Raw genomic sequence first — 23,738 nt, 5'->3', positions numbered from 1 at the left:
TATTAAACGAACTTCACCGTGACCAAACATATCAGCATGCATAATTGTAAATCAGTATACTCTTACAAATTAATTAAAAGCACTGTAATAATATTAGTAGGCATGTCCACTAAAAATTGAAGTACTTTTAAATTGATTCAGACCTAACTTATTGGCTGGGAATTGATGAAAGAAACATTTTGGCGTTTAAATAATCTTAATCGGACGTTTCATTCCAGAGATATGGCCTTTTGAGTGTTACGGTTTTATATAGGGCTGCTAGAACATGTTAAAAAGTTAAAGTCCAAAAAGGATTACTAACAGAAAGTGTAATTTTAAGGTACTTTTTCTTAATGTATTTATTAACTAGCGTTATCTGGAACATTATATTTGCTTATAACAACATGAAAATAAGATCATCCTGAAAATTTAATCGATTTTGTTGACATACAACAAAAAATATAAGACCTCAAAACCCATGGTTTGTTTGGTGAAACCGCAAGCATGATCATAGATGGCCGCCATGGAAAATATCTCCATAGAGGAGATGAACAATAAGTGCATTATTTCAAATGAATGGCGGTAGTCTTAAACATTGTTCAATCTTTTACGGACAGCACATTTTATCTTCAAAAATTATTATATTTCATCATGGCATAAGTTTGGTAACATTAATCACTACCAATTTTGAGAAATTTGCTCCAACTCAAAGGTTATCTTTACTACATTGAGCAATACACTGTGTGCATGGAAGCCATGATGGTCCCCGGTTTTTATACTCCCTATGAAATGGACATGGTAGTGAGAAGTGCACGGGGAAGTGCATGATTTGAGATGGGCGGCGGTAGGCTTAAACATTCTTAAATTTCTTAACATCCTACACATTTTGTCTTCATAAATAGTTAAATTTTATGAGTATGTAAGTTTGCTTGTCTGATTCACTCAAAATTCGGAGATAATTGCGTTTGAACACCTGATGCACGGAATGGTGTCACTTCAACCTGTTGTAGTTCTCATCACATTAAATTTTTCATTAAAAAAGTTGATCTCTTCATGCAGGAAGGTCCTCTCTATTTACTGACCAAACAGGAAAAAGTTTGGTGAATGTTTTCTGGTGGAATCAGGAATTTCTTGAAACACCCTGATATAGGCCTACATTTGGATCAAAACAAGTATGTACGCCATTTAACATGCCTGGGATTTCTTGTATCGATCAGTTTCTCCATAGACAATACGTGTGTGAGTGCACGCACACAGTAAATGAAAAATCGTTCTAGTGGAAACTGTATTGAGAGTGGGCATCCCTAATATTAGTGATACGCCTTTTCACGTGACTCTGACAGGTGAGTCAGATTTTGTCTGATGTCTTGGAAGCTCGGTGTGGCTAATTGACGTCATATTGACTTGTATTGTATGCCAGGACGTATCCAGCTTTCTTGGGGGGGTTATTCCATTATTTTGACCCGGTATTGTCGGTGGCATATGCCGGTTTTGTAGAGAGAAAGTTTTCCATGACAAGGGTTTTAATTGGACAATGCGCTGGCGTAGCGCGCAAATATTTTGGTAGGCCTATTATACACTAGTTTTGGCTCATGATCGCTGCAATTTGGTGGAAAACGGGTCCCTTTTCCTTTCCTTTGCCTTCCCGGGCACTCTCCCTTAGTCCTAGCAAAAATAAGGTTCGCAACAAATCATATTATATTCGCCAGTCGAAGTTTGTGTGACCTCGCTGTTCTAAACGTACATGTAAATAGGTCCTGGGCAAAGCTATATCTTTGAGAAATCAACCCAAGCGATTTCCAGATGTGAAACGTAACAACATGACTAGGACAATACATACACGTGTCGTTCAAGGAACTCTTATTATAACATTTTTGATTTTCTGTTTATTCCTAAATGCAAGATACGTCATTTCCATAGCTTTTCATGGCTAAACGATTCAAATTTATTACGTGCACTAGATAGGAATCATATTACCAACCATTGTTTATTATATAAACATAATATTATTATCCATGACTTCAATTCCATCAATAATGCTTGGCAATAATGCTATCTACTGAAGATAGCACCAATAAGTAACCCGCGCTTGTTCATATTTCGCGGAAAAGCCAAAAAAGGAAGCGATGACAAATGTAATGTTCGACGGAAGTGTTCTTCCAACAATAAACAGGACGAAATTCCTGGGTATTAAAAGAGAAAATCTTTCTTTTAAATATTACATTGAAAATATATTAAAACATTTTATTCACAAACGTATCCTGTATTGTATCTATTCTTAATCATTGGCGTAGCCAGGATTTTGGAACCGAGGGGGCACAACTTGTAAATGCACCGACGGAAATATTTTTGCCGACGAAAGTTGTGAATGGTTGCCCCAAATTTTTTTTCAATGGTTTGAAAAGTGAAGAGCAAAAAAAAAAAAAGGATATCAGGCGCTAGCAACCGAAAAACAACTAATTTTATACAGTTGTGTAAGTTCATACGTGCAGGTAGTAAACAAGAAGCAAAAAGATTAAAACTTTCAACTGCACTCACCAGGTTATTTTCCCAAATATTTCAGAACCAACTGGTTCCTTCCTCAGTGGGTGATGGTGTGTGAGATGCTGCTGAGATCAGTGTTTCTAGAAGATCTTCTACCAGAGTTGCCAGTTGGTTTCACTGATTTCAGCAAGCTGTTGTAAACTGGAGATAGTTCGTACCCCTGCGAGGTGTTGATTTTGGGCTGCGGGTCTCTCCTAATGTGGATCGCTTCGCGAATTTTCCTTGTATCGTTCCTGCTGTCCTTTTCCAAAATGGTAACTCCGTCCCAGTCAATATTATGACCGGACTGATCTCAGCAGCATCTCACACACCATCACCCACTGAGGAAGGAACCAGTTGGTTCTGAAATATTTGGGAAAATAACCTGGTGAGTGCAGTTGAAAGTTTTAATCTTTTTGCTTCTTAACTAATTTTATGTATTAATTCTGTTCAATTTTTAAGCATTTTTTATACAATTTTCCATTCTTTCTTTCATCACCATGCATAAGCAAAGTAAAATATTAGTCCATTGATCACCCAAATTATTTTTCACCAACACCTTCCGTCTACCGACGGCCTCTCATGAACCGATACCGGCCCCTGCCCCCCCTGGCTACGCCACTGTTCTTCATTGATATGGCCATATTTGAGCTATTATATATACAGGGTGTCCCAAAAAAAAGAGGCCCCACATTGCGCCCTCTTTTTCTCCTATTTCTGAAAAGTTGATCAAATATATTTTGGTATGTAAAGAAACCTTCAATCGTTAGCTTTAATAAACCAAAACAATTATTTCAATCGGCTCATAACTTTTGAAGATATGTCCTTTCAAAGAAATGTATCAGTTTTTCACTCTGTCCACGGAGGAGGTTTGGCTACTTCAAAGATTGAAAAGTGCATATACCATGCATGAATATAAAACATTCCTCGATGATAACTTTATAAAATAACAACTTTATTTATTAAGGGAATGGGCTTTACCGGTGGGCTTATGGGTTATGGATTTTGTTACGTGTCATTAATTTGGGCGAAATTGATGTGGGATGGGACTTCTTTTGCTATACTTGCAATTATTTATGTTTTTCTCGTTTCTTGCTTTCTTTTTATTGACAACATAAGTCATTTCTCTTTTTTGTTTAAAAGGTAGCCCTGAAAAGGGCTGTTTAGTTTGTCTTTGGTTCTTTTGAAGTGAGTTTACTGTGCTGCTCTGCCCTCTACCTGGTTGCCTCCATGACGAACACAGGTTTCAGCCCTAGTTCTCATTGCATTAATTGCGTTGCGTACCATCCTTAAGGCCTTATGCGCCGGATACTTGCGAATGCAGCAGTAATACGGGATGAGGCTAACTGGTGATCCTCGCTTATAGTGAATGCTTTCCCAAGACTAATGCTATTATCTATGTCATTAACCGTGTGTTTCGTTTAAATATTTGATGTAGCCAAACCTCATCCGTGAACAGAGTAAAAAACGGGTACATTTCTTAAAGAGGGCATATCTTCAAAAATTGTGAGCCGATTGAAAGAATTGTTTTGGTTTATTAAAGCTAACGATTTAGGGTTTCTTTACATACCAAAATATATTTGATCAACATTTCAGAAATAGGAGAAAAAGAGGGCGCAATATGGGGCCTCTTTTTTTTGGGACACCCTGTAGTATTCAGATTTGTGGAAAACATGCATGATTTATTTGGACAAGTAACTCAAATTACAGTAAAGAGCAGTAATTTTCGTATGTCGGATGGTCTGACTGGGCCTAGATTGAAGCAGCAATTCTGGGGTTTTTTTTCGTGCTGTAATTTTGAATTTTCCGTTTTGATATTGTTAATGTTGCGTTTTGTTTGAATGTTTAAAAAATAAGTTATTTTCGTTTTTAATAGAATTAAATGTCGCCATAGAGGATTTTTCGGAGGGATCAGTTGTTCTGAATTCTGACCCCAGATTTACACAATGATTTCAAAGTGATGAGCTAGGCCACAAGGGTTTATGAAAGAATGGCGGTAGGCTTTGAAATCCATTCCATAATCAAAATTATTAAATAACAATTTTTAATACTCAGGTGTTGTTAAATTATTTATTTTAAATACTAGTACTGGATTTTTTTTTTCAAAACTTTTTAAAATTCCTTTTTTTTAAATGAAAATGCTCTTTCCGTGTTCTTTCATGTTTTTTGCTTGTTTTCCGTAAAACAGAAAACTTGCCAACTTGGATTTTGGTATGGTAACATGTGGAAATCAATTCATTTGTTCATAGTTGGGCGGTGTAGACGATTCATAGCGATCTGTATAGTACTGGTCAGCCGATTCTTTAGAAATGATGGCCAGTTATTATCGCCATAGAGCAGTAGTGCAACCAGAATATTAGTGTGTGTAGGGGAAGCCAATTTTCTCCCCATTCCCCCTGGCTACACTCCTGCCATAGAGTGACCCGTTTTTACTACTCTTTTAGCAAAGTCCCAGAAGTTTTGTTTGTAACTGTCTCTACTTTCTACAACTTACTTTTCAACAAAAAATGAAAAAGCCACAAATATTTCTTTTTTGTTTTGTTGATACTGCATGTACAATTTAATAACATTATTTTCATGACAATATTTACTTCACATGAAGCAATGTAAAATGTACCACATATTTTTATAATAATAATAATAATAATAATAATAATAATAACATCAATATAAAATATTTACCTGTACACCATACAAATAACCTTTGTTGCTATATTGTACATATTAAGAAACAAAACACTGTGCATAAAGTAATAACAACATGAGATGACCCAACATATTACAAGGTCAAAGGTTGTGGAGTACTAAAAATATCACCTACGATCTGCTTCAAGAAAATAGCCACCTTTTTAAAAAAATTGATCAAATTTGTTCACTTTATTACAAAAATTAAAACTAACTTACTTTCACCAGTTGGTCAAAGCTTTTTTAAAAACATTTCTCTTTTTTTTTCTCATCTTTCCAGAGCCTTTTTTTTCCTTTAATTTAAAATATTCTATTCTATGAAATCATATCAGTAGCTTGCATAGGATGACACTATAGTATGTTCAGTTTTACAGGTTATTAGAATAAGTTATATTATGCAATATTACATACTGCTCTATTTGGGCTGACAGAATTTGAGAAAATGTGTTCATACAGCAAACTAGCTAATGCTAAATGTGTAACTAATTTAAATTTAGACAACATTTGGCAAAATTATTTCATGTCTTTGTCTTCCTCTTTTTTGGCAGATGCATGTGAATGTAGTTCAAAGTGGGGACATTTTTGTCAAATTTGTAACGCCACGCGAAGTACCATAACCAACAGATAAAAATGCCGGGTAAAACACAGACAGCTTTCACCCATATAAAACTGATTAAAAGCCTAATTTCCCATTTGTAATTTATTTCATAATTTGTCCCAAGTCAAAGAAATATATTTTCCTAGTAATATACATGAAATTACAACTCATTCCCATGCAATTCCCATTCAGTCTATTCTTTAAGAAGGGGTATTAATTTCAGGCTATACAAAATCACATATACTAATTAATTTGCAGTGCCTGAACCCATCTTTAAGTTTCCAGATTTCTTACAAATACACACAATATTACAACGTGAGGAAGGGTAATTTCTTGATTTCTTCACAACTTTATATTCCTTTTAACAGTGTGAATATTTCCTGTCTTAACCATGGTTCCAAGCAATAGCAACTAATTCCTAACATTCTTATTCAGTAGCTCTACCCACTTTCTTTGTTGTATCTACTGAAATGAGTCATAAAAAGAGGATGCTAGGATCATGAAATACTCTTTTAATTATGTTCAAAATCATTAGGCGGAGGTGCCATATTTAACATTAGCTTTGGACATTTAATTATTTTATTGATTTTTCACCCGGGAAAGTGAAAGTCGGGTGAAAAATAAAGAAAATTGTTAAATATCCAAAGGTAACGCTAAATAGAGCGCCTCCGCCTAATGTAGTCCTGGTTTGCTCTGAAACCGGCTCTCCACTTTGTAATTACGCAGTGCTTTCGCACGCGTTCGCATTGCGTGTTGATGCATTGATAGTTGCTTGTATTTTCCAACAAAGTGACAAATTTGTTATAAAATTAGCAAAAATCACAGCTTTTTTTCTCGTGTATGAAATATGTTAATAAATGCGTATTACTTGTTGCTCGAGAAATTGTACAAAATAATGCACTTGTACTGAGATGTTGCTGCGTCTAATGCACTTCCCCCTTCAGGGCTTGTGCATTAAACGCAGTAAAATCTCAGTACGCATGCATTATTGTGTACAATTTCACTCTCAACAAGTAAGACACATTCATTAACCTATACATCTGCGTCCCAAGATATTTTGATAGTAAAGGTTGCCATCCAAGTTCCCATGCTTATCAACACTCTGCATGAGAAATTCAGGATCTCATAAATGGGTTCAGATGAATTGCAAGCTTGCAGGCACACATCTCATATCTCATTTACAAAATGTTACATTGGATTCCTCCAGTTGAAATCCATACACCCCCTATGGAAGATGTGACCTTAATCTCCCACACAGGGGTTGTGAATTTCAAATGGAGTCGTTCATTCAGGTAACCCCAATTGAAATTCACACTCCCTTTGTGGAAGGTTAAGGTTATGTCTTCCATAGGGGTGTAAGGATTCTAACTGGAATACCCCATTCTAAATTACTACATCAACAAATTCTCTCACATTTACACAACAATTGACAATTCTAACCCCACCCATAGCGTACATACAAACATACATACGGGTCTAAACTGATCTACAGGCAAGTTCATACTTAAATCAATCACAAAAAATAAATTGATCTGATAAATATTTTTTTTGGTTAAATCTTAAGACAAATTTTGATACTTGATAAAGAAAAATAATTAGACACCACTTGATTGTGAATAGGCACAGAAATAAAATGATTTAAGTTATAATACAATGGCAGTTTACAGGAACATTAATGTCATTAAAACTTAAAAAGAGTGCATGCTATGTTTGCTATGGTATTCAAAAAGAGTAACTAGCATTGGACTGAAATTCAACCTAGTCCCACTCTGTGTAAACCATTTTATTACATTTCCCCAATAATCACAGATGAGAAATGCTTGTAATTGTAACAAAATTACAAGCTTCATTCCTCACACTGATGTGAAAGTGTTAGTCGCAAGATAGATGGGTACTTCTGAAATGTTACCCATCCCATTTGACTTAACCCGTTATAGAGATAGCATCCGAAATTATTGGCCCAATTTGCTTACAACATCCGAGATAATATATTATTCAGATTCTCAATAAGTTAGCAACATTAGCAACATTTTTGTGTGATAATGAACTGAAATAATTCATTCTCAATCCATAATAGAATTAGGTAACTATTGAAGTGGAATTATGCCCACCCACCCATTATGTACAGTGTGCATGCCATCCAGGTCCTCCATGAAAAGCATTTGTACAAAGCTATAGTCATGTTCAGACAATCGTTGTTAAGTTGTAGGTAAGGTCATAGTAAGCTACATTCAAAGTTAGCCTGTAGGTAGTACCTGTGTAGACGCAAATTATTGGTAGCTACTTACGAGTTCCCTACAACAATCTACCTGCAAGAAATCTTGTCCACTACCTACAATCGATGCCGTTGATAGCCTGTGTGCACAAGTTTAGCACATGAGATCAATGTTAATGTTCTCAAATGAGGTACTACATTTGCAGCAAATATAATTGGTGGTGTTGATGATTAAGGATGTTGCTCATCATAGGTTCATTTACCATCAATAGTAAGTCACTGTCTGAACACAGCTTATGTCAGTTTTGCTTTTCACAGTCACATCTTCAGAATATGCAATATGTAATTTCCTAAAAAGCTTAAAACATTGGTGCAATGTATTAACAAAAATAGAATTCAATAAATGGCACTTGATCTACAATACGATTCATTTGGTAAGAGATTCCAATTGGCAATAGAGCACATTCATAAGAAAAATTAATCTATTCAATACTCCTGTGGAAGAATCATTTTGATTTAATCGAAGTTTTAATTGTTTGTTGAAAACTGTATTATCCATTAAAAGTATCATGAAAGAACAAATGTTTTACATCCTATGACCTAACATGGTTTCCTATTTCTACAGCAGCATCAAATTTCCTGCTATACCACATGAAATAGTGCACCACATTATGGAGCTTACTTTAGAAATTACTAAAACTGCTGAATAGACTTTGATATATCATAGGGTGTATTACATACCGAGAGATCTGAACAATATGATAAAAATCCATAATGAGGGATGTTGATATTTCACAAATATTGTGAAATCCACAGTGACTGATACCCTAGGCAATCTATTAGATATGTGAGATGTACGAATTAACAGCATTTAACATTTAAAAATAACTTCCAAAGGTCTACATTTAATAGACACATGAATTGCTGAACATTGATAGCAAGTTATAAATCTATGCCCAATTAAATTCACCTACTCAACATCTTCCCATTGTACACTTCGTGATAAATTTGTGATCGACATAAATCACTATGTTAAACAACCCAGTTTTGACATATCACTATCTAATACACCCAACGATATGTATTCAAATAATATTAATTTCTTTTGCTAAAATACCTGCTAAGTCACAGTGATATAAAATATTTTCTTTCATGATATCTTAAAAAACACAACTATGTTTTCAAATCAATAATTAAAAGTTTGGTCCAATATAATTGGAACTTATTTGAACACAATCTTTGTATTTATTGTCACTTTTTGCATTCTCTCAGAGGGCAATCATTTTTCTTTGTCTCATAATTCAATCAATGCTATGTTATTGAAGCAATGCATGTATGGGACACCACTTGATAAATAAGATTTTAAAAATCATGTCTCAAAGCTAAAAACGTAAAAAGTTAATCTTTCTGAACTCAAGGGGGTATTATGGATAAAGTCCCTAATTATTTTTCATAAAACAGCTAGTATATCTTATAAGTCTAAAAATCCTGTTGCTGGCTTGTATGATAGCCTGTGTCATTCTTTCACCAGATAGGCCTATTTAGATTCTAAAATACCTCAAAAGAAGTTCAATGTTAAATAATATTACAAGAGATTTAAGATAAAGGATTAATTTTATTTGGGCCTCACAAGATGAATTATTGTGGTTAAAAATCCATACACCCCTATGGGAAACATGATCTTAGTCTCCCACACAGGGGGTGTAGATTCTAATGGAATCACTAATTCAGGGAACCCCATTTAAAATTCACACTCCCTATGTGGAAGATTAAGGTAACATCTTCCACAGGGGATGTGTGGATTTCAACTGGAATAGCCCGGTGCAGATAGAGACAATCAGGATTCAGGACTACACTTCTGCATCTACATATTCCAATGACATGCAACATAAAATTACATTTCATGAAGTAACTAATATCAGAAAACCTGCTGAACATCGAGACATTATGACTAATAGTAATATTCCCATTACTTTATCTTATTCAGAACATTAATGTGCTCAGAAATATTATTATGAACCACAATACTAATTATTAATGTTTGATCATAAAAATATAGTCAGTATTCTACAACAATAAAAAAATATTCCCCCTCTCGCTTGCTACTAAAAGGGTTCAAATTCTGCAAGAATCAACAAATGAATAAAGTAGCCACATGGGCAATGATTCCTACTAAGGCTGTGTAACCTACACAGCATGTTGAGAAACTGGCCCAGAGGATTTGGTAAAAATAATGACATTGACAAGGAATGAGAGGTATTTTATTAAAGGTGGCGTTTGCTTTATGAAATGGCAATAGTGGTCCATGATTGAAATCTCAAGGGATACTAGTAAATTACCACCCCAAGTAGCAATAGTAGAAATTATTAATTTTCTCACTCAGTAATGACTGTTTTGTGATTCATTTATTGACCATTCAGTAACTTCTCATTGACTTACCGCAAGTTTGTAGTCAAGGGCTTTTCTACCAAATTGAGTGATTTACATTCCGAATTCCAGTAAAACCACCCAAATATCATTATTTATTGGGCCCTCTTAAGAATTGGGCTACTCATGGGTAATTCACCACAGCCTGCAAGGCAATTCGTCTTTGTTCGATTTGTAACACTATTTTACGGAGATCAAGGATGTAGAATTTTTACAGTATGGTGAATATCAAGCCATCTTTGATGTGAGAGAATGAATAACTTCTCATCAGCTAATTCAGTTTTTACTTTTACTTAAAATAATTGATATCATACAACTTTAAAAAGGATTCCAGTCCACATTTTGAAAATACTATAAATAAATACACTATTTCATAAAAAAATCTGGCTATTTGACTTAAAGTATGCAGTATCTTGCACCAATTATAACTTTTCAGCTAGTAAGTTTGATATAACATGTAATACAGTGAAAAACAGCACCTTGCATCCCTAATAGGTAAAATATATTTTTCTTGTATAATTAAGCAGCGTCCGTATGTTTTTATCCTGATAAAATGTGAAGCCTAAATGTTGACATGTTTACACATCAACATAATACCAGTAGTGCTGTTGTATAATGAATGACAGAGATAAAAAAAAGACTAAAACACGTCTGACATCAATCAAACTTGTGCACGGTTTGTTTACAAGTGTCGTGATGATATGAGTTGCTGAACGGGGCGGTAAAACCGGGCGCCTTATGTTTACAATAATGGTTTGTATGTTTTGAAGGTCCAAACTTTCAAACATACAAACCATCTCAAAAGTTGGTCGTTATAGTAGGAAACTTTCTTTCCGAAGGCACCATGTCAACAATACCTAGAAAAATTGCTTTTTGCTTTGAAAATTTTTCGCCATTTTCTGCTATTCCTTTTCTCCGATCGGCACCAGATAAATCAACCTTCCTTTTTACAGTGACGCCAAAAAAAAAAAAAGTCTTTTTATCTCGGTCTTCAATAATAGAACTGGTAAATTCTTCAGCCTGTCTTAAAAAGTCTTTATTGCGCCACCATTATTTTCTATGACAACTGTACCATAAACATGTTACTCTAGATGAAGATTCAATAATTATGAGGAATGATAATTTTGATAATAAACAATGTTCACAAAAAGGCTAATTGCATAAACTCTAATAAGAATTTGCAAATTTATGTTTTGCTTACATTTTTGAGAACTTTTGGTAATACTTGAATGATTACAAACATATGGCAATAATTTTGCTGGGCATACACTATTGGCAGCATATCGTAAGCCTACTACACTAATTGCCTAAGTTATTTTTTTTGTAATTTTGAGAACAAAGCAAAAAATATGGTTCAAGCATGCATTTAAACATATTTATTCACCAATCTTTGCATAAGAACAAATGATAAGGGAATAATCAAAAACAATTAGAGTGATTACGTAACTGATGGAGGTTCTAACCATCTTTTGTACTTTTTTTTTTTTTTTTAACAAAAAAAAATATGACTAAGGCAATTATCGTAGTAGGCTGACGTTATGTATTTGAATATGCATTGGGCTATTCCAGATGAAATCCTTACACCATTTGAAATTCACAATTCCTGTGTGAGATATTAAGGTCATGTCTTCCATGGAACAGGAATAGCCAACTTTTATGGCAGATCCTTCATTGTAAGTCTACAGGGACTTAGTCTTGTGTCAAGACTTACTTTATTGAGGGATCACACAGCTTATGGAATGAAGCTGTATAATCCCTCCATGAAGTCTTGACAAAAGGCCAAATCTGTGTAAAAATTTTATGAAAGAAGACCTGTTTTAATATACATTGTATGGAGATATTCCATTCATTATGAATTCCGCAGAGACAAGTAATAGTTTTACTATAAACCGCCCGTATCTAACATGCTTCAGGCGATTCGCCAAGCGTAAGTAGCGATCAAGCTTTTGTATTGTTTGCATCTGTTGACAAAGGAGACATTAAAGATTTTTTGACCAGTTCAAAGCCATTTTTGCCTTGAAGGCTGTACTTTGATTCTATTTGCCAATATGCCATGATCACAACCATATTGTAGCTTTTTTGGTTACAGAACAAGGTACAAAATATATATCTTTCATTTTTTCCTATCATTTCCCACTATGAAGATATGAATGTTATAGCTACGAGTATAGATATCCAGGGCATAATTTAGTGTTCAAATTTTTCATAGCAAAATTGCAACAAAGTTTTTCATTTGTATAGCAATATGTATTGCAAGATGGCATATACTTCTCTATAGTTGCATAGCAATTTGGCTCCATTTTGTAGCAAAATGTGATGCGATACCAGCTATATTATGCCCTGCAGATATCAACCCTTTCAATATATCAAAATGAAAGCCCATTCCCAGATGTAAATATCAGCTTTTTAAAGTTGTCAATATAAAACCTGTATATCATTGTGATAACCACATAATGCCAAATGGCATCCATTTATAAACCATCCTTTAGTATTAGCCTATATTGTACTCCAGAGGGTCACATTGCAATAATTTTTCTTTGGTGCAAAGCCGTATTTGCATTTGATGCTGCTCATGCTTGTTGAATGGTGTAAGATACTTCATGGGACTGGTTATAGTCAAGTGTTATGCAGCATTATTAAAATCCACCACGATATACATGTAAGTACAGTGATCTCTTATTTCTCAAAGTTACCAAAGTAGAATGGATGACGGTTAAAAATGAAACTTAATACGCTAGAAGAATGATCTTTTGATGCGTATATTTGCAAATATCATATCAGTTTTGAACATACTGTAAAAGTGGTAATTTCGCGCTACTTTCATTTTTGCGCTCCAAGCTGCCAACATGAAAATAACAATACACAAACATAAGTCAATGTAAGGAGACTTAGAATGGCAAATTTAAAAACAAGGGAAACAGCTCAAAATTGGCAAAGTGCAAAAATGAATTGTGCAAAAATATCCACTTTTAAGCTGAATTTATACTCGATCGCCGAGCGATGCGATTAATCGCTTTTGAAAAGCGATTTGCAATCGCCGAATTTTGCGATGCATCGCTCGTCGCTGTTGCATTTATACTTATCACGGCGATAGCGATTGCAGACGACAATTAAAATATTCTAAATGCCACAAAATACATTTTTAAAACATCAGTTGCTGTCAATAATTATTGCTTTGAATTAATTCATCACCAAAAATTAATAATCGAGAAAGGTAAATTTATTAGCAAAATAATAGATCCAGATGGTTGTTTATGATTGGTTAACGCATTCATGTGTCAAGCGATATCGCTGGGAAGTTGAGATTTCTTCAACTTGCAAAAGCGACGTCGTTTTTGCCTCAGCGATTTGAATCGATTGATCGGCTTGACGCTCTGGAAATGTAAGTAAACATTGAGCATGCGTGAAAATCGCTTTTCTGCAAAAGCGATCGAGTATAAATTCAGCTTTACAGTAAAACAGACTCTACACTTTGTGTCAATTTTCAAGTTTTCTAACATTAATTATTAATATATAGGTAAAGATTACATTGAAAAAAGACATTATGAGAATTTCCAGTGATATTTGTTCGTAGATTTGCATACTTGATTTTTTTTGTTCATTTTTATATGCATCAGGATTACATATTATGTAGTACCCAATATATGCATCAATAATTTCATTTGTAAATATATACTATAAATTTATACATCCATGACACTACTCAGTACTGTGAAAATGCCTACAGTCAATTCAGCCTGGGGTCAATTTTGCAAAGAGTTGCACATCCTAAACCCACCACAAGTCAAAAACCACTGTAATTCTCCCATCGGATTTATATGTTAAGAGTTACAATGGTTTGGACTAAAAAGATTTGGTTTTAAAAGAACTTGCATTACGTTGTTGGGCAGGAAACACCTCCTATGTGTGATTGGCCCTTGAATATGTTTAAAGCAAAACCTACTATACAACCTGTTGGTAGTTTTGTTTTAAACATGTTCAAGGGCCACATGTACGCAAGAGATTTTTCCTGCCCAAAGACGATTAGTGAAATTGACCCCTGTAGTTATCAAGTCATGTTACTGTGGTATGAGTTCTTCTTGGAGTATTCAGCCATTTCATCAAAGAATTCAAGAATGGCAAATGGTCCAAGAAACCCATTTGTGACACGATCGAGGGAAATGAGTCGGATGTCGCTAATATTGATTTTGAGATATAAATTGATTTTATTCACAAAGCAATGTCGTATCAACATGGGGTTTTCAGTTTCTGAAAGCTCTAAATTTCCTTTTTTGAAACATATGTAAAACTCATTTTTGGCCAGTGTCAATATGTGACTCATCCCCTTGATCATGTCAGATTTACTTCCATGCTAGAAGGTGTGTACCTATCACAGTGACTTGACTTCATATCTTCACACTGAATGGCTTTTAAAGGCTCTACTTGTCATAGTAGCAACGTGTCAAAGTCTTTCACATTAGAATGTGTGACACCAAATCTTTAAGCACCTTATATTACACACAAGTGAAAATCCTTGACAAGTTGTAATTATGAAAGGAGACCAAGCCTTAGATGTATGACTCTATTTCATAGTACCTTGGCTCACGTGAAAGCACCTGTGGGCGGGGCTCCTTTGGTGGAGGACTTTTCTGTACATGAAGGCTACGCTTATCATCAAACAATGGTATGCTACTAGGACGTTCAGCTTTGGCATTGCTTTCATTCAAGGAAGACACCGACGAGGACGCCAGATTTGGAAAGCTATTGCTGTTCCGCACTCTCTCGCTTTTCAACCACGAGGTCATGTCTCGGAGTTCTGGACCCTTGACCTCTTTACCAAAAGGTTTCAGTCTATCAAAAGCACTCTTCTTCACACTTGATTCATCTGGATTCACACTACCAAAATAGTACTCCATTAACTGATTATGCTCGGGAATACCTTTCCCACTTCCCGCTACCGTATGTCTCCTCCTCCTATTTTCACGATGTTTCTGCTTTAGAGACAATGTGTCTTTAGAAGGAGTTTTATTACGTTTTTTTAGTACTTTACTACCTTCAACTGTCATAGGATCTATGTTTTCGACTTCAGGCGTGCTGACCGGAGTTTTATCTCGCTTTTCTAGTGTCAAAATCACTTCAATTCTACTGACTTTTCGCGGCGATCTCATAGGTGACATATTGTCAGGACTACCAAATGATTTGGTATCTAGACTAGGGGATTTCAGTGATGCTGTAAGTAAGCTTAAATCAAAAGGTGTTGCATCTTTTGAAGGTGTCCTAAGCTCAGAGTTTTCCATAGATTGTTCTAGTTCTCTCAATGGTTCACATTTTTTCTGTGGTGAGGTACGTCTGAATTTGATTTCATCTCATCCAGTTTTCTTTCTAAATTGTTTTGAAGATGCGTGTCAAGCGAAAGATCATCTTCACTCTCCTGCCGTAAAACTTTTTCCAACCTTTCGTCAAAAGTTGCTTTCATTGACTGCACAAAGTCGCTTTCATTTTCAAGTTCTTCCAGAGGGGTTGGGGAATTCATTAATTCTGATTGTTCACGGGAACTTAATTGCCGCGGTGATGATGAACTAGCATTGCTTCTCGCTTCTTGTAATGTATTATTATTATTAGAAGATGATGTAGTGGAATAATCTGAGGTTATAGATGTTGAGTCTGGCAATGGTCGCAGTTCTGGAGCATCTTTACTCTCGTTGTCCTCCTGAGATGCGAAATCTGCTATTTTGGTTGACACAGAGGAGATCGCTTTTAAGTAATCTTTTGATTTATACAGCTCTTCTATATTAGTATGATCTTCCGTTTCATAATCTTGCACAGCTATTGCATGTTCCCTTTCAATACGTTCCCTCTCGCGGGCAAACTCTGATTTCCAGTCGCCGTCTGAGATAAATATCCCTTTCCGTGAACCCCGCTGTGTCTGACTTTCAAGTAATTGTGACGTCCCATATGGCAAGGAGAATTGACTACTTGTATCAGATGTTATGGATGAGTCTGAGAACTTCCTATCTCTAGTATTACCCTGTCTGTAATGAGATCGCGATGTCGCGTTTGTTGTTGTTTGACAGAACCAAACGTTTGCACGGCTGCTAATGATTCTAAATCAGAAGAGTATGCAGTACCGACTTCGCTCTCAGTAATAGTACTTGGTATAGAGCTTTGTGAGTCTCTTCTCAACGTTATTGTTACACTAGGCAATACTACTTCATCATCTTCATCTTCTTTTACTACTGGTTTCTCAACATCTTGGTTTTGAAGTCTAAGAGCTCTGACTTTGGAGTTTGAATCTGTTCCTCTTTCTCCAAAACCAAAGTTATCACTATCGCCATCTTCTGATGTAAGAGGAGCTCTTTTAACAGATCTTCCTTTCAGTTTTCTATTGGCTGCTGATAGGACTGATGATACGATATCAATGGCTATATCCTTGTTCTTAGCAGAGTCACTTCCTGATTCACCTGAAGGAATAATGGAAAATATATGGTAATGATTTCATGTTAACTGCTTGTAACTGAAAATGTGCACATCCATATAAAAACGATGCACTTGTTGGCTGCTACATGTGTCTCTTTTTACCAAAGTTAAAGGAATAAATACCAGACTCATCTCAAGTGGAGGAAAACAGAAAAGATTCCTAAACCATGTGACTTGGTGATGATTTGAAGTGACCTCCACTTGAGATGAGTCTGACATATATTCTTAGTTATTTATGTATAAAGAGATACACATAGCAGCCGACAAATGCATCGTTTTGATATGGATGTACACAAATATCAAACATGGTAACTTGTTGTGGAACGCTTTCAAGTTAGGTACCAGTTTCCAACAAACACAATATTGGCTGACATTACCCAATGCAAATGGGCTGTAAACTTGTAAACTAACAATAGAATAAAAAACCCTTTTCGATGATAATCACAAGACGGACAATTTTACATTGAACCACGTTATTTATTGAACATATGCATGTCTCATTTAACATGCAGCTCTCAGAAATGTCATTCCCAGGGAAATAGGGTAAAAATAATTTAATATGTGTTGTATTTTGCAGACCTAAAAGAGTGATGACATCCAATAAACTAAACTAGTTTGTCAGGGGGGTCAAACAGAAGAGTAAAATGTAGAAAATTATGGGCTTCTAATGAAATGAAACTATTAAGCCATCATAATTATGGAGTTAATGTAAATTACAGAACATCATCAATCTTTTGGTTTGCCCCCCTAAAAGAGAAACAACTTGTGTCATGCACAAATGAGATAATGCCTCAATCCAGTGGCCTGATTTAATCACTCGCTAGCATGATGCTAGGCGAGTGGTCGAATTTTCACAAGTACCATTTATTTAGGTATAATCAAGTAGAGCTTTTGTCTTAAAACGGTATTTATGAACTTTCGCGCGCTAAAACTTGTGACTTTCTCCGCTTGGAGAGGTCACAGAATCGATTAAATGCTGAATTGGCTGATTCAATTGCTGATTTTGGGAGATTCGCAGCGAGTGATATTTAGTGTCTATGGCAAGTGGAAAATCGCTCACTAGAAATCGAATTTTGGGCGAGCGGTGGCGAGCGAGAGCGATCGCTCGCCTCAAATGGCAAGGCCTGGAATCTCATATTGAATTTCAAAAAAACATTTCACATAATTAATGGGAAAAATTTTGAACAGGTTGTTCCATTTCCACAAATATAGGTATTATCACAAGGTGGAAAACAAAGATTGCTCATTTTCTGTATTGTGGGGTACAGCAAAGTTGGTCATTCTGTAGAAATCTCAAGGCTGGACAAAAAAATGCATTTCCAGTTACATCTTGAGACCAGAAATGGAATACCGAACATAAGCTTGGGAAAAAATTGGGTTGGCACTAGAAAAATATTTTGACTCAACGGTATGTGGACACGGTCAGTCAGGGTACTGGAAACACATATTTTTGTCCAGCAGCCCAGCATGGGATGCTGTGTATTAAAAAACATGACATTGCATGTCGTTCATTCTTACAAATGTCCTCCTCCCTCACCTGATTTGTCATCTTCTTTGGCCGTAGCCAGTAGACAGTTTGCGTCGGGCATCACGTCGCTCTCCGGCATCGCATCGCTCGGCACATCCTGTTGGCTCTCAACATCATCGTTGAAGAACCAATCGCAGTGCTGAATGATGCTTTCCACTATGCGACACTGGTCCGACATATCTGTCACCATGGTAACCATGCTGTCATCTGCTGCGCGGATTAAGGTGGGACCAAAGACAATGGCAAGATTGCGTACTTCCATTTTGTTTATCTGGTCAAGAGATGAGAGAAAAGAAAATTAACAAATAATGTACAGCTTCTACATATATTGTCAAGCGGTCCTACTCTTGAAGCAAACTCCTGTAATGTACTCTTGAATGCAAACAAAACCACCATATTATCCTTTTGCACAATAATTACTCTCATGAAAAGATGGGGTGCCATCTGACTATCTTATGGGGCACTCTTTGAGGTCCAACCGGGCAGTTTAAAAATTCGGCAATCCCAAACTCACTATTTCCCACACAAGTTTTTTGTTGCACTTTGCACCTACATTGAATCAACTAGACACTGCATATGTCAAAAAAGACAAATCTTTAGTTCATTATGCGGTGGCATCAGGAAGTCCGCGCAAATCCAATAAGACACATGATCATGTAACCTTTCAATTTTCTTCAAATATTAGTTGCCATTTCTGAAAACAAATTGGTTTCAGGGCATTTCCCCTATTTATCAACCATTTTAAAAATTTTTACAGATTTTATTGGTCCTTTCTGGGTCTCTGAAAGTTCCTTTAACTGCTAAACTAAAAATAATCCAAGTACTAACCCTAACCTTAACTTGTAGTAGTGAACCTTGACATATTTTTCTTAGCAAAGATAAGATTCTATACTTACATCACTATTTGAAGCTACATCCTTGAGATGATTGGCTAGGTGTTTGAAGGTTTCATAATGATGGTCTGGAAGATCATGGATCTGTCGACGCAGCGCCCACATGCGCTCGGCAGGGTCATCGCAGCGGTTGGCTCTGATAAACAGAGAGTACTGGTCTTTGGGGACAAGCGGGTTTGGCAATTTGCGGAAGAACAGTTTGAGAAGACTACCTACTACATTGACTTCATTCCATCTCTGTGGGCAAAAAACATTTATTAGAGTTATAATTATGCAAAGTAATATGCAAAGTTCATAACAAAGTTGTGGTTCTCAGTAAGGTCACTTTGCACATGCCTAAGTTTTTCATTGTGTAAAAATAACCAGGTAATGTGATGCGACCCGATTTGTTAAATGGAATGAGGTCCCACTATTCATGACATGATTCAACTAGCCAATCGGGACGTCACTTTCATACTTATGCAGTACACACTCTACATCGGCAAAAAAGTGTGACAGACTCTTGATAATAGTGTACATGAACTCTTCAAATATTTTAAATTAGTTTGTTTTCATTTCCGTTCTTACGTTAAGATGATGTGGCTTCATGAGTTGTCTTGGAGGGCCTTCCATAACTGCTTCCAAGATAATTAGTTTTCCATAACACTTATATGGGACGCAGTATAACCAAGTGATTCTACCACTGACCACAGATATTTCTCATTTTATTCAAAAGAAAACTTGTTATCTACTAGGCTGTAATGAGTTCGACACATAGGATATCAAAAACTAATCTATCATGGCAGAGTTCTTTAATATTATGCTTGTGCACTGAAAAAATTATATTTTAAATTAGGACACAAAAATGTAGTTTTCAAGAGATATATGATGCACACTGACCTCATCCTCCAAGTTGACTTGTTCCACTCCTTTATTGAGCTCCTCTTGTAGGTATGTTACACCTGCTGTGTTACCAGGTATTCTGTAGATCCCAACTACAGTCAGGCCTTTTTCGTGTACTATATCACAGCAGATATCCACTAACATGGGAACAAACTGGAAATAAATAATAATTTACAATAGTACAAATAAAAAATGTGTTGTCTATCAATGCTTCACAGAATGGTAAAGCCATGTTGTTAAATGCTAAAGAATATATCAATGCGAATTAAATCTGTTTCTGCTATTATAGTGACATATCCCATATCATGCATATTGTTTTGGGAAGGATGTTGACCAGAGCGGCATTTGTGGATCTTACTTCCTCATACTCATGACTTAAGTATAAAAATTCAAAAACCTATTACAGTACATCCAAAAGTGACATAGTAGCTGATATGGATAACACCATTGTATTTAAACACCATGCAGTTAAATTCTATTTTTAGACATAATTCTGGAATACCCTTTGCTTTTAGACATAAGTCTGGAATACCCTTTTCATCTTAAGCATGTATTATAATGCTGGTTCCATACTGTCATGCTGCTAGGGCTGTTGTCGAGTACAATTTACATTGTCGACATCGTCAGCTCTCAAGATCCAATGTCCACAAGTTGTTCACAAAGCAATACATCAATAAAGTCAAAATATTAAATTCAGACACCATGTTATGCGTAGGTTATTTACCTCAAAATATTACCATATGCCCCATATACGCACCATATCATAATATTGGAAAATAAAATGGAAAGATAATCTGCACCAATTACGAATGAAATAGAAGACTGATGCAGTTATTTCATGGTAAATAATGGCGATGTTGAGCATATTTTAAGCTTATTCTCTGATTTTTTTAAACATTTTTTGTTGACAATGGTCCATGCTTGTCGACAATCGGGAAAATTGCTTTGTCGACAACAGTCCTACATGCTGCTCTGATGATAACTTTTTATGCCATACGTAATCAGCCTAGCAACGCTAGCGGTTACCAGAGGCAAGCTTATATATGGATTACTCCACCTCTTTGCTCAAAGTGGCAAATCGCTAGCAGTTGAATTCATGTCAACTTGGGAATGTTGCCGCTTTGGTGAATGAGCAAAGAGGTACAACTTTGGCTTTCAGAGACACGATGTTGCCGCTGCTGCTGAGCGGCATGCACCAAAAAATGTAAGCGGCATGATGAAGCCTCACACTGCTCAGCAAGCTAACAGTATGATACCAGCATGATGCACTTCATTTCATACAATATGAAGGGCATTCCAGAATGACTCCACTACTTACTTCATTATTGGTAGATGGTACACATGTCTCCAATGGTACACAGAATGCATGAGTAGGTGTGATCTCTTCATTTGGTTGCGGTACTCCACCCTTCCATTTCATACTGGTCTTCATCATACCAGCAAATGCTTTGGATTTACCTTTTATACTATCATCTACACACAAAACAAAAAATAATATTTAATATACAGTAATGAAAAATTTAAGAAATTCAACATTACACCAGTAGATGTACTTCAAAATGTCAATTTAGTGTGACTTTCTTAGCAGCATTTTCCCCCTTCAGTGTTCTTGCTTTAAGGTTGTTACAAAATGTGACCAGTCTGTATTATTATTTTTTTGACGGCTAAATGCAACATCACCCGAAAAATTCCTGCCGAAAAAAGTAACTGTTCAGTTAATTCAGTTCAATATTTGAAATACTGTAAAAGTTGATATTTTCACATCACACATTCCTTTTTTGGAACAAGCTATATAAAAATGTGTGTTTTCTTTAAATCTTAAGACTTCATTACGGCCTTACTTTTAGAATTATTGACCAAAGGCAGGCACATTTTTGACTTGAATGAAGATGCAGCATTTTTACAGAGCACATTTCTGAGACTTGACAGCTACTGTAAGATGGTTTGAAGTTGGTGGTGTTGCATTACAGGTGCTCCACTGACATGCAGATCCAGATCTATATCAACAACCAAACCCCACTCCCTGATTTCATCAACCATCCCTCACCTTTCACAGAGCTTCCCACCCCTCTTCCCTGATTTCATCAACCCCTCACTCACCTTTCACAGAGCTTTTCTTAGGTACAGCAGGTGATGTACCTCTCATGAACTTCTTGCGGCCTGTACCGGGAGAGACTGGGTTGTTCTTGCCAGCTCCTGACGGTGGTGGATCATTATGGGTGTGTTTGTAAATGCTCTTCAGGATCAACTCTTGGGTTACTACACCTTCAACCTGGAAGTGAATAAGGAGTAGTTGAAGTATTGTAAATGATGGAATTATATAGCATTCCCTCGATCTTCTACTACTAGAAACCAACCAAATGAAAGTGAATCGACCATTTTGGCAGTTCCCTAAATCCTTTGCATCACATCATCAATGTGTTTGATACACCTGTCCAACATGCCCATTGAGGTTGTGAGCATTGAAGATGATGTAGCTTTGATTTCTTTGCAAAGGAGTGCAGGAATCACCCAAATGGTCAATATAATACTGGGACGACCAAGAACATGGTATGATGCCATCCACTGAGCTGGGTACTTATACAGTACAATTTCTGGTTTTAAGAAATCTATAAAATCATATCTATTACTCCAGTATTGTTGTTCATATTGATTCATTTGTTTTATGCTGTTTCTGTTTTTGCTTTGAATTTGTGAATGTGCTGCGGTCTTCACGAAATTATGCTATGTAAAAACATAGTATACATTTGTAGGGTGTGTGTATGTATGTAATGATATAGAAATTGCACATATTAAAATTAAATGTCTCCTCAGATTTAACCAATCTTGTCAACATTATCAAGGGGTTAGAACAAGAAGGCCCTATCTGCAATAGCTGCCAGGTGGCATGTTATTAAATGTGTACAATATAGAATACAGACATTTTCAGATGTCTTTATGGCAGCTATTGCAGACAAGGCCTTCATGCACTAAGACCTTGATATTTCACAGGAAAATTGTATGTCTTTCTGCATTCTATAAATACTGTGATTGGAAGGTAGTATATGATCAGGGGAATAGGTGTGCAGGACATCCAATTCTATAAGATGCATCCTCATAGCATGATGTGCCATGTTGTACAAGGTGATGGCAAGTCAAAGGTCAACAAATATGATTTGATCAAGTTATGTTAATTTTGATTAATAATAGGCACAGATATTTCAAACATGTTATGTTACATTGATTACTTTCTTTCCATATAAAGACAATCTATTTTATGTAACTTTTTAGTCTAATGCAAGCAAATTGATTGAGTATGGTCAAACCTGACCCATGGAACACCAGGTGTGGATTTCAGTAACATTTACAATGCGTTGTAATGCTGGTTTTATACTGCATGCTTGGTGCTGAGTGGATTGTATTTTTCTGCAAGCGGCAGTCAGTCTGAGAGCCAATATTGCTGCTCATGGCCAAAAATCGTATCCAGTTCTCATATGTCAGAGCTACAATGCAAGTTGACTTGAATTCAACTCGTAGCGATTTGCCGCTTTGGGCAAAGAGGTAGAGTGATCA

General features: G+C 35.9%; 1 protein-coding gene across 1 annotated transcript in view; it reads right to left on the bottom strand.

Annotated features, from left to right (window-relative positions):
- Positions 1–13,502: 13,502 nt before the first annotated feature.
- Positions 13,503–23,738, bottom strand: part of LOC140150361 (rho GTPase-activating protein 21-like) — a 120,606-nt gene continuing 110,370 nt past the window's right edge. The window contains 8 exon segments of the mRNA XM_072172372.1: positions 13,503–15,724; positions 15,727–16,509; positions 16,512–16,867; positions 18,421–18,682; positions 19,308–19,541; positions 20,184–20,339; positions 21,505–21,659; positions 22,287–22,458. Of these exon segments, the coding sequence (XP_072028473.1) occupies positions 14,975–15,724; positions 15,727–16,509; positions 16,512–16,867; positions 18,421–18,682; positions 19,308–19,541; positions 20,184–20,339; positions 21,505–21,659; positions 22,287–22,458 (2,868 nt within the window). The 3' untranslated portion in view covers positions 13,503–14,974.

This window comes from Amphiura filiformis, chromosome 4 (genome assembly GCF_039555335.1).
Source record: "Amphiura filiformis chromosome 4, Afil_fr2py, whole genome shotgun sequence".
Taxonomy (NCBI): Eukaryota; Metazoa; Echinodermata; class Ophiuroidea; order Amphilepidida; family Amphiuridae; genus Amphiura; species Amphiura filiformis.
Note: the sequence above shows the minus strand (reverse complement) of the source record. Positions and strands in the feature narration are given on the sequence as shown.